The sequence below is a fragment of the Bradysia coprophila genome (assembly GCF_014529535.1).
Source record: "Bradysia coprophila strain Holo2 chromosome X unlocalized genomic scaffold, BU_Bcop_v1 contig_20, whole genome shotgun sequence".
NCBI lineage: Eukaryota > Metazoa > Arthropoda > Insecta > Diptera > Sciaridae > Bradysia > Bradysia coprophila.
This window is the reverse complement of record NW_023503307.1, coordinates 2,542,016-2,558,883: the sequence shown is the minus strand read 5'-3', so window position 1 is coordinate 2,558,883 and position 16,868 is coordinate 2,542,016. Positions and strand designations below refer to the sequence as shown.

The 16,868-nt window shown below is 34.2% G+C and overlaps 1 protein-coding gene across 3 annotated transcripts; it reads right to left on the bottom strand.

Annotated features, from left to right (window-relative positions):
• Positions 1-213: 213 nt before the first annotated feature.
• On the bottom strand, positions 214-16,705 carry LOC119068912. Of its 3 annotated transcripts, none has more exons than XM_037172774.1 (8): positions 16,541-16,705; positions 16,061-16,425; positions 14,948-15,218; positions 3,567-3,658; positions 2,074-2,580; positions 1,545-2,010; positions 1,283-1,474; positions 214-1,220 (listed from the first exon to the last, which is right to left on the bottom strand). In XM_037172774.1, the coding sequence occupies exons 2-8, from the start codon at positions 16,133-16,135 to the stop codon at positions 1,084-1,086; spliced, it is 1,740 nt and encodes a 579-aa protein (XP_037028669.1). In that variant the 5' UTR covers positions 16,136-16,425; positions 16,541-16,705; the 3' UTR covers positions 214-1,083. The 3 variants fall into 3 exon arrangements, with proteins under 3 accessions (XP_037028669.1, XP_037028670.1, XP_037028668.1); XM_037172775.1 differs by having other exon boundaries at positions 16,061-16,391; XM_037172773.1 differs by having other exon boundaries at positions 16,061-16,705.
• Between the last annotated feature and the right edge of the window lie 163 nt (positions 16,706-16,868).

Below are 16,868 nucleotides of genomic sequence, written 5' to 3'. Positions count from 1 at the left end.
AAGATTTAAAAACAATTTCTTGAAAATAGTTAGTAATGAAGTAATAGATTCGATAGTAAAATTGCTGATATGCTAACCGCCTGCGAAATAACACATCTATATTTCGTATATTATTTATAGATAAGTACAACTACACGAGAGACCCGTATGTTAAAGTTACACGAAAAATTCAACCACTGTCCTTTGGAACTATTTTTAAGAAACCTTCAAAGAGAATCTAATTCGTCAATCAACTAATTAACGATGGTACAGATCAGAAACTATTCGCATTTCCCTAATTTTTCTTTCTTTTTAATCATCTGTGGATGGTACCAGTACTCAAAACTCTGAATGGAATTGAACTTAGGAAGTCTGCACAACTTTACAGCTTTCAAATATGTAGTATTTATTATCGATGCTGGAGCTACTTCAACACTGACCGTTCACAGTTTAATGAGTGAATTGAACAAACGAATGTGCACCTAGATGTCTAAATTGCCCGATCGATACGACCAATTTAGACATTCAGGAACTTTCCCCTCTAAGGTCACTGCACATATCTTGTATATCTTAGTGTGGTGTGCGAATCTATGTTTAACCATTCGATAAAATTGCTTCGGCACGAATCTACGATCAAAGGCTGTACGGACGCAATAGGTAATGCTATGATCTGATAATGGAATTAGAGGACGATGTTTGAATATTTAAAATGGCTTAACGAATAAATATATCGAGAGGAAAACATAAGATTATGTGTGGGTTGTGGGAGTGAATGTCACAAAATTTAAAGTTTTTTTTATTCTAATTTGGTAAACCTACAATGATCACATTTTAAACGAAACAAAAAAAATAATTAATTTAATAGGAAAAGAAGCTCTCCTTTACTTAAAGACGTTTGTACGAGCTCTTCTTTTCAGCGTCTTGTCTAATGAAAATATTGTAAATGATCTGTGCTAAAAAACAACTTTTACCTCAAATTTTAGTTCATTCGATATTTTTTGTAAAAAATTAAGTCGATGTTTAAGCTTATCCGCTAAGTACACGTGCTGCAGTTGAACAATATGTGTGTGTCGTTTCAAATAAAAATAAATCGACGAACAAAACTTAAGTAGTTTCAGGCTTTTTGGCACGACATTTCAGCACAACATATTCAATAATCCAGGCTATACAGCAGATAAAAATGCAAACACTTTGAGAATGGATGCATAATGGATAACTGCCAGTAACGTCACGAATTAAACCTGGAAAATTTAATGTTCATAAATGTCGTTGCATCAGACCTGGAATGATTTATTTAACATACCAATCAACGGTCCAAACAGTACTACAAAAATAGCCTTGCCGACCATATGCCAACCGAAGGCGGCCGGTAATTTCTCCAGAGAACAGTATTCGGACACAGTCAATGTAAAATTTGATAAAGCAGCGCCACGGAAAAAACCGCATATTGATAGCCAGATCATTAGCTGTGTCCAGTCCGTTTGTTCTGCCATAACTGGAGAACGGAAAATTATCGATTTTATTCAGAGCACTGCATCACACTCAGATGTATCAACTACACTCACTTGATCTGGTGATAGCGACGAAAAAAATTGATATGAAAAATATCAATCGCTTTCGTACGTTGAAACGATCGCATATTGGCGGCAGTACAACACGGGCCGCGATGTCCGTGATTGCAGTCATGGATAAACAGTATGCCACGTCAGCCTTGGAATACCCCAAATTGGCAAAGAAGAATGGTGTCACCATTTTGAAATTCATTTCGGCCACATAAAATATCGACAGTCCAAACAAAATGTTCAGATAGATTTTGTCTTTTAGGATGTCCACGTCCATCAGATTAGCGAATCGTCGCCAAAATCCGAGCTTTGGCGGTGCCATTTCGATGCCCTGATCCAGTGCCTTTCCATTTTCGATTGACGGTTTTTTGAACAATGCCAATGAGTCACGATGTGCGGTTGACATTTCCAACGTTGTATTCACCCGACGTAGTGCCCGATCTTCTTCTTCTGCTTCGTCATCACCAATCTACAGATACAAAGCCTAATTGAAATCAATCGATTCTTTTCGCCCAGATCAATTCCAACTTACATTCATATGCACCTGCAAGTTACTTCCAGTAAAATCCAAGTTCGATAAATGTGAAATCACCGAAGCTTTTCGTTTTCGCAGGCTTATGTCTGTATTTGACAACATTCCACCTGATCCCGTATTAACAACGTTCGTGAAGACACGGTGGAAGGTCGGTCGTTTCGGCATGCCTCCACTACCGTTCATCGAGCTAATAGCCACCTCGGAGAAATTCTTGCGCATTTTCTTGTTACTCGAAAGAATTAGATTTTTCATTTCCGGCAAATCGTCCTCGTCATCGTTTTCTTTTGGCGATTCTTTTATCGGCACCATATCCGGAATTTGTGTCATCTCAACGTCAATCACTTCGTCTTTCAGATGCCATTTAATCGGCTGAAGAAGCGTCGATCCAACAGCGGCATGCAGTGAGAGTCCACTGATCAACAAAAGAGCTCCCCGAAATCCGAACTCTTCTAAAAGAATTCGAACCAATTGTGGAATGATCAACATACCTAACGCTGTGCCAGCCTAAAGTGATTCAGATTGGTTAATTGAGGTATGATCTAACCTCGACAATTACTCTTTTTTTTTCAATCAATGTCTACGAATGATAATGTGACAACGAAACAATAAAGTTTAATGGGGCGGTTTGAAATTAACACCCAGCTTTGCAAGAGATAATTTTGTGGTTGCAGTTTAATATTATGAACAACGACTGTTTTTTGATATTGTTGTGAACGACATGGTTTTAACCTCTTAATTTAATATGTTGTGAATAAGATAATGTTGCTGTGATGGATAGACCGAGAGCCTGTGTTTATCAATGTCACATAGGAACACGGTTTGATATCTATTACTCTGCCCGTTACTCGATACAAAAAAACGTCGGTGCCGTATCACATTAAAGAAAATCCAAATCAAAGTCAAATGATGAATGAAATTTAAAAAAAAAATGGAAAGACTTGTCGTGCGATATAAGTTGACAATTTGATTTTTCTGGCACGGGTCAAGAATCCATTAGGAATACCCTCCATAGGTCCCCAGTTCCTATTTGCGCTCAAAAAGAAAACTCGTAGAACGAATGCTTATCGCATCGTATTCAAGCCGTGGCGGACTGAAACGCTCACACGCTCCCAGACTAAAATATTTATTGTATTGTTAATGCTTACAGGCATTCTATATGTTATATGTTATCTAATAAACCTACGCCTGACTTTGTATTTTTGCAAGGCAATTGAAAACGTGATATTTCTCGTATAATGAGAATAATGATTAAACAGGAACATAATAGTCATTTCAGATAGAATTAGCTGAATAACGTTTCATTTCAAATATTTGTTTAATAGCAAATTAAGAAGCCGATTGTCAACTGGAATACATTTTCAAAATTATATTAAATAGTATCGATGAACCATTGACAATGTTAACTTTAAAGACGAAATGTTACGGGGACAATGCGATTTGAGAATTTCCTTTTAGATCGTTAGTCTTCAGTAACATTGACACCAACTTACCATAGACAGTCCAACAGCCTGACCACGTTTATGTTTAAAATAATGATTCAGTGCGACAAAGGCTGCTGATGTGGCCAATCCTACGCCGATTCCTAGAACGAAGCAAAAACAATTTATTCGAAAATAGCTCGAAAGTAATCATCACATCGAATGGTTTGTGCAAACAGAAATTTAATTTGCTCAAACATGTTAAACGGCTGTATTACTAATTATTTGTGTGAGCCTAATTTTTTTTTATATCAAACATTTGTACTGGATATTTCAGTCACATGATGATTTTTCTGTCATTAATAAACATCAATAAACTTTAATTTTGTTCTAGTTCTAGCTGTAAATCATACAGCGAACGAGTTTCAGTTCCGTATCATGAGAGTTTTATTATCATAAAATTTAAAAAGAAACGAAATGAATTCAGACGAAACAGCATAACGTTTTTAAATTTTGATATAAAAATTTAATTGTTGTGTGAAAGACGCTAAAAACAAGCTTTTATTTAAAAAAAAAAACCGCATACGGATCCACCAAATGTTTTGTACACGGAAAAAAAATGTTGAAATGTGAGTTCAAGTTTAATAATAGTAGGTAGTCAACACGTTTATATATTTGGTGTTACTGGTACTTACGGAAACATTATAGTTTCAACAAACATAGGTTAGTTTTTACATTTATAGATTGCCATTTTTTACTTGTACACCACTGTATAAGAAACGTATGAACCGTATGAACAGTTTCGTTGGTATTCTTGCCTAAATTTCACTGACGTTTACTGTTGACGCAAAACTGGAAAATTATAGGTATCTTCTCCATTCAAAGTATGTAAATGCCCTAATACAGTATAATAATATTTGATTTAAGTTCACTTCGAGTAGTCTGACGATGTCAATAGAAGTTATTTTCATATTTCAGAAGAAAAAACATCGTCAGCCTATTGGAATGAAGGTAAATCAATGAAATTCCATTTTCCTTATAATTCGATAATTATGGGCAGGTCTCTTTTCTGCATATCTGAATATCTACTTTTTACGTGAACTGAATTTTACGTAAACTTTTAAATGTAAGTGAAAGTCGCCATCTCCCTAATACCCTGGTATTTTAAACAGATTCTTTTAAGCAATTTCTTTAGTGATAAACATTTTTGACAGAAGTAAGAACTTTTCGTGCCATATTCATCGTGTCGTACTTATTGAGCCTAATCATACGAAATCAATGGATTAAATGGATCATTATGTCAACTTAAAACTACCCTTTGATTTTATTTAGCCCCGTACGAAGTACTGGGGGCTTATAAGATTAATATGCCGTTTGTAACACGTCGAATTGGAAGCAGACAGTAAGGGCAAAGCATTTGGTTGTGTTCATAGATGACGAATCCGCAATAAAAAAAATGTCCGTCCGTCCGTCCGTCCGTCCGTGACCCCTCTAGCTAGAGTAAATCACAACCTTTTTTCAAAATTCTTTTTTTCCCCGATTGGTATCGACAAAAGTAAGGTCAAGTTCGAAAATGGGCATGGTAGGGTCGGCCCCTCCAGAGTTAGGGCCCTATAGGTGTTTTTCAGTCTTTCGACGATATCTACCGAAATACGCACGCAATAGCTGCTTGTGATATATCAAATGAAAGGTATTGACGAGTAGAACAAAGTTGCTGAACATTGTTTTTGGGTAAGATGCAACGCGAGCTTGTTGGGAGGGCTCAAAGGTCGTTACTCGGCCCTAAGTGTTTTTTGCACATAAATCGAGTAAATCTCATCCGATTTTGCTAGATTTAGTTTTTTATGGAAGGTAACTGAATACCGAAAAGAACGTGTCGAAAAAAGTTTCAAATTTGGGCCCTTGGACTAAGGCCGCTACTCGGCCCTAAGTGTTTTTTGCACATAAATCGAGTAAATCTCATCCGATTTTGCTAGATTTTGTTTCATTTGAGAGATAATTGAATACCGAAAAGAACGTGTCGAAAAAAGTTTCAAATTTGGGCCCTTGGACTAAGGCCGCTACTCGGCCCTAAGTGTTTTTTGCACATAAATCGAGTAAATCTCATCCGATTTTGCTAGATTTAGTTTTTTATGGAAGGTAACTGAATACCGAAAAGAACGTGTCGAAAAAAGTTTCAAATTTGGGCCCTTGGACTAAGGCCGCTACTCGGCCCTAAGTGTTTTTTGCACATAAATCGAGTAAATCTCATCCGATTTTGCTAGATTTTGTTTCATTTGAGAGATAATTGAATACCGAAAAGAACGTGTCGAAAAAAGTTTCAAATTTGGGCCCTTGGACTAAGGCCGCTACTCGGCTCTAAGTGGTTTTTGCACATAAATCGAGTAAATCTCATCCGATTTTGCTAGATTTTGTTTCATTTGAGAGATAATTGAATACCGAAAAGAACGTGTCGAAAAAAGTTTCAAATTTGGGCCCTTGGACTAAGGCCGCTACTCGGCTCTAAGTGGTTTTTGCACATAAATCGAGTAAATCTGATCCGATTTTGCTAGATTTAGTTTTTTGTGAAAGGTAATTGAATACCGAAAATAACGTGGCAAAAAAGTTTCCAATTTGGGCCCTTGGACTAAGGCCGCCACTCGGCCCTAAGTGTTTTTTGCACATAAATCGAGTAAATCTCATCCGATTTTGCTAGTTTTTGATTCATTTGAGAGATAATTGAATACCCAATAGAAAGTTGGCAAACAATTTTGGGTTTCTAAAATAATATCGTAAATTGTTGGTTTTATTTGAGAGGTACTTCGTACGGGCTTTCGTAATTGCGCTATGCGAAATTTTAAAAATGAACACTTTCAGTAAATTTGACCATGCCCAACTTGACTTGCATTTTGGTAACAGACGCATTAGAGGGTTGTAGACGTATTAGGGTTCCGGGCGTATTACGGCTACGGACGTATTATGGTTACGGACGAAATAGGATTACGGGTCGTACGGGGCTAAGTCGCAGCAAACGCTCCGACTGTTCTGATGCCTTGTTTAACTTAGTCTTGACCACCACTTGAAAAGGTACATGAAAAGTTAGAAAAACGCATGGCATTTGAATGTATTTTTGCTAAGAAGTGAGGAAACTCCACTGAAAATTATGGAACAAGTGAGTTCGCCTGTAGAGGCGCCACATTTTTTCCATAGTACTTCATTCTCTGCGGCTTATTATCATGTGAACTAACTTCACATGTGTCATTACAGAACAAATGTCACCATATGAAGTTGGTTCACATGAAAATGAGCGCAGTGACAGCAGTAATTTTATGACAGAATGTACTAAAATATGGAAAAACTCTATTATGTACATTTCTTCTTAGTTTCTAAACATCATTCTTCTATAGTAAAGACTTACAATAAACTTAAGAAATTGTCTCGAGTCGCTAGATATTATGCCATTCTTGGAACGTTTCTATCTCTCTCACTCTAACGACTTTGGAATATAGTTTTCTCACTCGCACTTTTGGCAATTTAAAGTGACTTAGTTAAGGTTTGAGGCAGAAAATATTTTCTATCTCTTTCATCATTCCGATCAGAAGAATGACTCAAACCACTAATGTAACAATAGATCGGAGCGAGCATAATGCACTCTCACAACAGAATGCCGATGGACATTAGACTAAATATCATGACATCCGTGGTCTCGAATCTAATCTCGAGTTAAACAAATTATAAAATTTCTGACCGTGTAGAAAAGAAGGTTTTTCGTTTTTCTTTGCTGAGTTCATTAATAAAATTTATTGAATACACCGGCGACAAAAATAGACAGGACCGAGTCTGATTAAATATTTGAGATTAAAAACAAAACGAAGAAAAAAGTATTTCTCAGTCGACGCATGAACGTGGAGCATATAAAGAAAATTTCCATTGAAAATATAAAAATTCACGATGGAAATGTTTGAGAAAATACAAAACAAATTAAATACCAAAAATTTTCTTTTTAAATTCGTTCAATAACAAAAACAGCTAAGTACATGCATACATCACGAACCAACACAATTTATTTACAAAAGAATAAAGTTAAATGTAAACCAAAAATAAAAGAAAATAAAGAAATAAACGAATGATCAAACCAACGACGTGTGATTGATGATAATTAAATTGTAACCATCACCGAAAACAAAAACTGTTTTCTGTCAATAAGACACGAGTATTTGCTAATCAAAATCTCCATGTTTCTATTTATTTAAAAAAAAAATGTTCTAACGAGCTTATCTTAGAAAATAATTTGTTTATATCTGAACGAGGTTAAAATTTAGTTAAGATAAATGTACAGAGATGAAGCATTGGCTGTGTCATAAAGCTAAAAATTCCAAAATAATCTTGTTGACAAATTATCGAAAATTTCCTTTTATTTTGCTGATAAAAGATGTCTAGTAGACGATGATATTACAGTAAACAAAAGTTATTCATTTAAATTGTTATGACCGAAAAATAAGAAATTTTTATGTTTCTAAAGTCTACAACGTTCCGTATGAATCATTTATGTTGTATTGCCACACTTTCCATCAACTACAAAAGTTTTCTTTCATAAAACATTTTACGGATAATTTTTTCCGTAAAAATTCAATTTTACCATCAAACAGAGAACCATGACGCAATATTATAGCCGACAATAGTTGTCTTAGGTAAGCAAAGAGATGGAATACGAAAGTGTAACAAACGAGTGCAAAACCTGTACATATCGAGACAAATCTGAATATTCATGAGATCAACCAAATTAACACTCAACGAATTTAGCGAGCATGAACCAATTAACATCAAACAGGTTGTTTCTTTAGCATTGGCCCCATGTGACTCGTGTCTCGGCTGGAGCTTTTACAACATCAAGTGACACGTGTGTGTCGACCAAATTATACGAAATATATTCGTTTACCATTGATCATGTTTTATGGGAGTCTTACCCGGCTAAAATATATACATTTTGGGTACCAATCGATTTGTATAGAACGATTCGTTTTTTGTATTAAGAGGAACTTACACTATAAATTGTGTGCTTTCCAGTGATAGATGGAAATGAAATTCATATATTCCTCCTTCAATCATAACGAGCGACAGTAATTATTCTACCCAACATTTTACAAGGGCACGGTAAAATTAAGCGTTTGCACAAACAAACAATTATTCAATGTTTACTCAACTCATGCCGTCGAATCGCTTCAACCGGTAGAGATACATTTCATATGCCTTTCAATCGCTTCAATCGCACATTTACATTTCTGTGACTTAGATTTATTCTATTTATTCTAATTAATTTGGCTCATCTCTTATTTGACTAAAATAAATGTGTAATTCTAAAATAACCTTCAGATGTGTGGAGATGAGACGAAGAAAAATAATTTTTAAAAAAATATTCCAAGTTTAGTGTATTTTCAAAATTAGTTGATGTTCTCAACGTCCATAAGTAAATATTTTTCAGGCTTTATTATTAAGTTCATTAGGTGCCATATTTAAGTCTATACGACCTCTATTTTCGCTCATTTTCTTAATTACTTTTACTGGTGGTGTATCGATTGAAACCATTTCCCATAAATTTATAAATAAATGTATTATCTAATCGTATATGTGTCACACTGCGTAGTTCTAGTTTATTCTGTAACTAAGTTTAGATATTACAATCCTATCATTGGAATTATCGGAAAATCAATAAAAAAAAAATTTTAGCCATCGTCAATAATAATAAATTGTGGTGCGAAAGGTCTATGCCAAGTTTGTTTCGTGTTTGTTGATATTTAGATCGACATTTTAATTATCGAATGGGTTAATGTTTTTCCAGCTGAAAATCGTTCTTCGAATTTCGCGAAAAGATAAATAAATTTTAATATTTCCAATCGATAGAAAATATTTCAATGCAAAAAAAATAATAATCTCAAGATTCACTCAAGGATTACGACTGAACTAAATGATTTTTGTCTCTCTCCTTATTTCATGCTCCACTGCTTGATGTGATTTTATTGATTTCAATCTATTTGGCTCGAAAACAAACAAAACTTTTCCAGAAACTTCAAAAAACTTTTTCATTTAAAAATCAAACGTAAAAATTTTTGGCATTGAAATTATGGTTTGGCAACACGTTCGAATCAATTGATCAGTAATATTGTCGCATTTACATTCAAACACTGTTCATTCAAACGGACCATTAAAGAAAATTACCCTCATTTTATGGTTTTTAATGTACAAAATGAACATCATATCTATGTATGATGTTGTACAATTACTCTGTAGAATAAGAATCCAATCCGTCATTCGTTTCTTTTGTTGTCTCGCATTTAGATTGGTTGTTTGTTTGGCGTGAGCTATTTGCTCACGAAACAATATGAAATAGCACGTAACAGTTCAACACTCGCTGTTTTATGATTTTATATATTAATTCAATCTATAGCTTTCGATTTAACAATTCGAATGCCTCAGAACGCAACCTAACAAAGTAATCAAACCAGTACGAATGTAATTTGAAACAACACGTATTGTCGCATCTAATAATTATTAGGCGATTATCTAACGAATAACTGTCAAGAAAAAAGGTCGATTAATGGTTCTAGGAAATCGGAAAGTAAATTATATGCATAGGTATGGCTCGGTAATGTAAAGTTGGTTTTAAGTATATAAACATTAAACACAATTAACTAGGTACATCGTTTTTGGGTAAATTTCACTAAAGGTAATCTAAATCCATTTTGAACACACAGCTATATTCGGGTGAATACGAGTGCAGCGAGTTGACATCGGTTTCAATCAAGTTTTATTCGTAATGAAATTGTTTTATTTTGTATAACAAATATTTCAAATCAATTATACATCATTCTATAATATATATTTATATATATACATACTTTTCCAGCATTTATGCTATCATATTCACCAGATTCCGTCCTCTTCATTGAAGTTGTAACTACTAGATCGGACGAAATATGACTCAAATTCAAGCAATAAGTATGTTTTGTGATTCGCTGAAAACTTGTATTAAGGAACGTCAGAGAATTCCACGTTAAATCCAAATACGTTAACTAGTACGAGCACATTAGATTTTGAGCTTGCAAAAATTAGTAACAAGCTAATCTTTTCGGGATTCGATGGTCCTTAGGGATCTTTACAATATACCAAAAGTCCCACTCGATCCCACTTGAGCATTTTGAGAAAAGTGATAAAAACCGAAAAAATTGAGGTTAAGTGCAAGCATTTTTTGGTTGTTCTACCAAAATCTGAGTTTCGAAATTTTTTGTTTCAAATTTATTTTTTACCTCATTCTAGATACTCCAAAGTATCCAAAACCACTTAAACACAAGAAAAAAAAATCCTGCCAGATATGACTCTTCAAAGTCAAAATTTCATGAAAAAATCGACCTCTGCGAAAAATGTTTATGACTTTAAACCGTCATATTGAAAGTCGAAAATCCGTATGACCAAATTTTTGCGGTAAGTGGCTTAAAAACATCTTTGGACTATTCTGAACATTTAGCAGCATGTCATAACTTTTTTCACAAACAGAAATGTTTGTCGCAAAAATGTTTGCACACCGAAAAATGGCCGACTAGAAGAAAATTTCATACAAAATTTTCGGATGTTTTGTTCTACAATATTGCTGAAAATGAACCGAAATTGGCTATAAATGAGATATACCCAAGAATTGTTTATTTTAATTGGTTGTTGTTGAAAAGAAGTCTCAAATGTAGGTCAATTTCACAAATTTTCCTATTTTTTCGTCATCATACAAAACGCGAATAAAAATATTTCTTTATGATCGTTTAGGCCAGTTTGATTTGATTGGAGGCTGGAAATATGAGTAATGAACATAATATAAAAATACCACTAGAAAATTGGTTGTTTATATCCGATGGCAGTGTGTAGAGATAAGACCCTGAATAGATTTAGCTCATCCAGATACTAAACTTTTTACTCAGCTATTCGGACGGAAAATTAACGAGTACCACATAGCGATTAGGGCGGAAAAATAACTAAAGTTGGTTCATTGGTTCTAGAAGTGCAAACCTGAGTAAATGTACCAGGACTTGTTTTGATGGTCGGTGAAAGTGTTTCACTGCACTTCCAGAAATTGCATTCGTTGTTATCGGCACAAGAAACCAAACTTAGTTCCAAATTTAGGAAAATGTAGTATATCAGAACTAGCTCTACTCGCTCGAGTAAACTTCTCTTGACAAATTGTTAATTGTCACTCAATCATCAGAACTTTATCGTGTGATAATAGGTGTTTTTACAACTGAACTAAACTAAAATCTAATGTGCTAACACTAAAGCGTAATAAAGTTTTGACTCGACAGATCTTGGTCAAACTAAATTCTTGTAAGTAGCGCATGATCTCGGGTTTCCGGCAAAATATTTAGCTTTTTCGATTGAGCTTACCGATTGATAACACTTTGACAAAAAAGCACATTGCTCACGTCATGATTTTAAAGTCTTATAGCATGGCAGATCGCATGGTTCGATTACTTTAACGTAGTCCTGGGATCATACGCCACTCACATTTTGTTTGATCAAAATCTGTCGAGTCAAAAATTTTGACTCAAAATTTAATTATTTTATTACATTTATCGATGGTATAAGAGTTAGAGTTACCGTATTTGGATTTTTTATGTTTGAGAGCCAATAAAATATGTATAAAAAAAGGAAGTCTAGCACGGAAGCTCGAGTACTGCCTACCCCATGTGTCATGGAATTAATAAACCAATCCCACCAATCCTCATATCATTACATCATTAGGTATATCAACTAAGAACGATAAATGGATATAATTTTTTATCTTGCGAATATGGTGCCCTTAGATCTTCTAACCTGTCCTATGGCGATATATCTTTTTACAGTTCCAAAATGTTGCTTTTGAATTTCAGTGCATATACACTGGTAATAACGTTACTTTGTATGTAAAGCATATTAATTACTATTACTAATTGATTTACCGAATCAGGTAGAAGTAGGAACATTTTTTTTGTATTTCGTTTCGGTCATATGTAGCACATAGCAGTAATTTTAATTACGACAAAATCGTAAATTATTTAACCGAGAGTTGAGGCATTTCTTGATCTAAATGATCAAAATGTACTAAAGTGTATCGGGCTTTGTGGACCAAATAGAGAGATTCCAAATGACTCTCCCTGTACCTTTACTGAAGCTACATTCTCCCTAATAACACAAAAGAAACTGTCGTCATCTAAAAGACGCGTGTATTCCATGCTAGTTACGAAGAAATAAATCAATTATCAACGCAAATTCATAAAGTAAATTACATTTTTATGTACTCAATTTCAACGAAACACTTAATTCAATACATTAAAACGAAATGTTTGTCCAAAATTAAACTGTAAAGTCCGACAATATGGCATTCATTGTCAACACAACATCAATCGTTCGTATCATGAATTTTAGCCTTGAACTCAGCGCACATACTTTTCTCCGCGCGACATAAAGAACTGTATGTTGTGAATGCTAAAATACATTTTGTTATGCATATGTAATAACCTATCTTTTACTTTAGCAATTAGCATTGTAAGTTAGCACATTACCACAAGTGTTCAACGAGAAATTCAGTTCGCTAAAAATGATAATTTCATACAGTAAGATAATAATCGTACATGAATCAGGGCCTATTTTTTGGGCTGTTGATTTCCTCAATTTACTGCAATTTGCCGAAAGTATCCAGATTTACTAATGGCAAATTTTAGCAAATTTTGGCAAGTATTGAAATTTTTTAGTAAATTTAGGAAATACATTTTCCAAAAATGGGCCCTGGCATGAATCAAATGTGAACGTGATGATGATGTGCATTCTAATGACTGTAATATTTGTTTAAAGGTAGAAATTATAGTTGCTTACAGCTGTAATGCTAACAGAATTTAATTCATGTTCTACACTGTTGATTTGTCAACATATTGGAGACAAAAAAAAATTTGCAGCTTAGTGTAGACCAAAGAATAGAATTATTTAACGCTAAATGCATTATTACATATTCTTGCAACGTAATATTACATCACACTTTCAATCGAACACCTGAGCGAGAGCAGATTTCTTGCTTTAACATATAGATATAAGGTCGGGGACAAAATCAAATGCTCCGTATGATCGAAACTGGTTTTCATACCCGTCCGAAATAGACTTCAAAGGCAACACAACATGTAATTACCTTAAATCATTTTATTTTCAACCCATTGGTGTGTATAATATCGGTGCTAGCATTACCCCATAAATTACGGTTATTTATTATGGTTTGACGATAGCAACTTATTATAATCCAAAATGCGTACGATGGTTAGAAGGGGTTTTCAGAGAACATGAGATAATAAAATGTCAGAGAGTCAAATTTTCAGTTATATAAAAAACTCTGATATAGAAATAAGATACTGAAAGGTTGCGTGAACCGTTCACAAAAATATAAAATTTTATTACACAAAAAGAGTACCCTTTCCCGACTAATTTCTCGTCCAGGCGTTGTGTTGATGAGGTCAATAAGACTATGAGCCCCATATATATATATATGTAGCAATGTTTCGTTTATGTTCCGAACGAACTCTCTATGTGCATATTATACAGCGAACAGACGTACCACAACATAAATAATATGCATGTAAATATAGAAAAGTTTTTTATCTTTGTGCCGTTGCTCGTTGTTATATATACATCGACGATAAAGTAACATCTGTTACGAACAAAGAGAATAACACTCCGTTTTAATACGCAATCTTTTGGTTGGTATATAATATTATACACACACAGGTAATGTATGACTGTATAATGCATGTAGCCATGTGCTGATCAGCTGACTCACATTTTAGACTGTATACAAAGCAAGTTAGATTTAAATATAAAAAGAAGAAACACTAATGGTCGTAATGTTACTTTTTCATTACTTAGTTATCTTAGTTTTGTTGTTGTTGCAAAAAAAATCGGAAATAGGAATGAATTTTGCATCGCTCAGTGACTTATCGGAATGGCAATGTGCAATTTTCATTTGAAAAGTTTTACATTCCAAGCGTTTGATTACACCACTTCTGGTTGGATTCACGACAACAACGATTTGATACTGTAGGATCTGATAATTCTAATAAACTTCACAAAAAAAAAACCATCAGAGATAAAAAGCGATTTACTAAAACAATCGCTAAGTAGCTGCGAGCAGAAACGAAAGCACGTCTAGAAAGTGAAAGTATTTCACAGTTAATCGCAAATTCGTGATATGATAAGTAATGTTTTTGTTTGAGCTGGGATATATTTTGTTGATATTTATCAAACAAAAATAACATAGAAAATTTTATGGAAATTATTTACAATCGTCGGTCTGGTAATTGTTTTTGACTTACGGAGATAATGTCTCTTTGCGCATATTTTATCTATATTATGATGCACATAATAACATAAACTTATGATTAAAAATAACTCGGAACGATTGGGAGTTTACTCACCATTAATCACACTGTAAGTCATCAATATATGAGCCATACTATTTGCTGGCGAAGTCAATGCTAATCCTAATCCACACAGTATTGAACCGGCCAATGCTACTTTACGATAGGAAAATTCTTTCAACAGTGGCCCAACGAATAGTCCAGAAAAATTCATGCACACATCTAAGGCACTCATAATAATCGCTGCTCCTGTTGTGCCCACGTCAAGATCTCCCAGAAGATCGCCGAATAGAAGACCGAACGATGGTTCGATTGATCTTGTCGCTAACTGGAAAGAAAAACATTTATTTTAAATAAGGATTCTGTTGAATGTGGTGGTGTCGAGGTGGGAAATCTTCCCTCATGGGAATCTCCACTAAAAGAGAGTACAGTTTTAAAGGGTTTAAAGAGTTTTTGTTAGGGACTAGCGATCGCAACAGATTTCTAATATTGACTTTGGTTAGATGGAGAGCAGGAAACTAATCTCGCCCCTATGGTTGAAACCAAAGTCGGGTGCCTCTGCTTATGGAAAGAAATTAGAAAAATTGAGCTGAAATTATTTTGGACTAGTTTCGAGGTGATTGGAATAATTGTGAGTAGTCAAAAAAGTCATTTAAAACCAACCGATAGATTACCGTCTCCGATGTAAAATTTTATTTTTCTTAAAGTGATTCACACTTTGTTTGTTTGATTAACGACACCGGTGAGCTCAAAACAGATGAAACCAGAAGCTGTTTACGGTTATAATTTTCGGAAAAAAACCAGCCGAGCTAATGAGTTTTTGAACTCGAGACAATTTATTTGGTCGCAACATTCTAAGATTTCTCATTTCATTTTTGACGATCAGTTTCAACTATCAAGTGACTGGACTCAAATTCGAACAAACAAAAAAAGAAACCATTTTTCGCTTCGTATAATAACAGCATAAAAGAGAGAAGTAAAAAAGCACAGGCAGGCATAATAAGTATGTTCTTTAAAAAAAAATCAGAGTCCAGTAATTTTCCACTTGTTGCGTATACGTTAGCGTGTAGTTTTTTATGCGTTTAAGAGATACATCGAGAACATGTACATCATATTACATCAGACTTTCCATTTTGATAAAAAAAAATAAAAAAAAGTTCTTATACTCACATTTACTAAACTAACACCGAAGCAAGCCATCCAGCCCCATCCACCGTCCGGAGCAATTTTCTTTGTATTTTTCATTTTTGTTTTATTTAATTTATAAAATGTATCACAGATTCCAAATCTATTCAAGCAATAAAATTCTCCCCGTCTGTGGTGCTCCACTTCAACCTTTAGCTGTTCGGTATACTAAAGCCTCCAATCGTTATATGTAACAATTGATGCATTTGTTGCAATATAAAAATTGTTCGTCTATATGTTGGTCCTTTATTTCAACTATGTATGCACTTTCATCCATTCAAAATGAACGTATTGTTCTCAGAAAAATCATAAAGATCTTTTTGTCAGCATCCAAAACACTTTAGAATTTCCTTTATGAATCAAAAAGACGAACAGAATTCACAAAAAAAATTCTTTTCAATCCGAAAAAAACACAACAAACACAAACACTTAAATATGACAAACGAAATCCGCAAATAAATTTACTTTTTATTTAAAAATAAAACTTAAAATTAAAATGGCATTAAGTTTTCGTCACGAAAGAAACAATTCACGTGTGTACGATAAGCTCCTAGTGCACTGATTTTTATGGAATATATTTTGAATCGGATGGCTGAGTGTCAGCTCCATCCTATCGCGAACACAAATTGAAACTGGCGTACTAGTTTGATAAATTTCCGACCGTTCGTGTATGTGTACCGAGGAAGGTGTGTGTGTGGGGATGTGTATATATTATTGTCATACTCGCATATATAGAAGATGTGAGACAGTAGATTATACTTGATGTCGAAATTCATGTATAAAGTAGAAAGAT

Excerpts from the sequence above, each read along its gene's own strand:
- LOC119068912 (XM_037172773.1), bottom strand. The coding sequence starts at position 16,135 with ATGAAAAATACAAAGAAAATTGCTCCGGACGGTGGATGGGGCTGGATG. Across the intron at positions 2,011-2,073 it reads ACTTGCAGGTGCATATGAAT|ATTGGTGATGACGAAGCAGA; the intron begins GTAAGTTGGAAT and ends TTGTATCTGTAG. Across the intron at positions 1,475-1,544 it reads CGTCGCTATCACCAGATCAA|TTATGGCAGAACAAACGGAC; the intron begins GTGAGTGTAGTT and ends TCCGTTCTCCAG.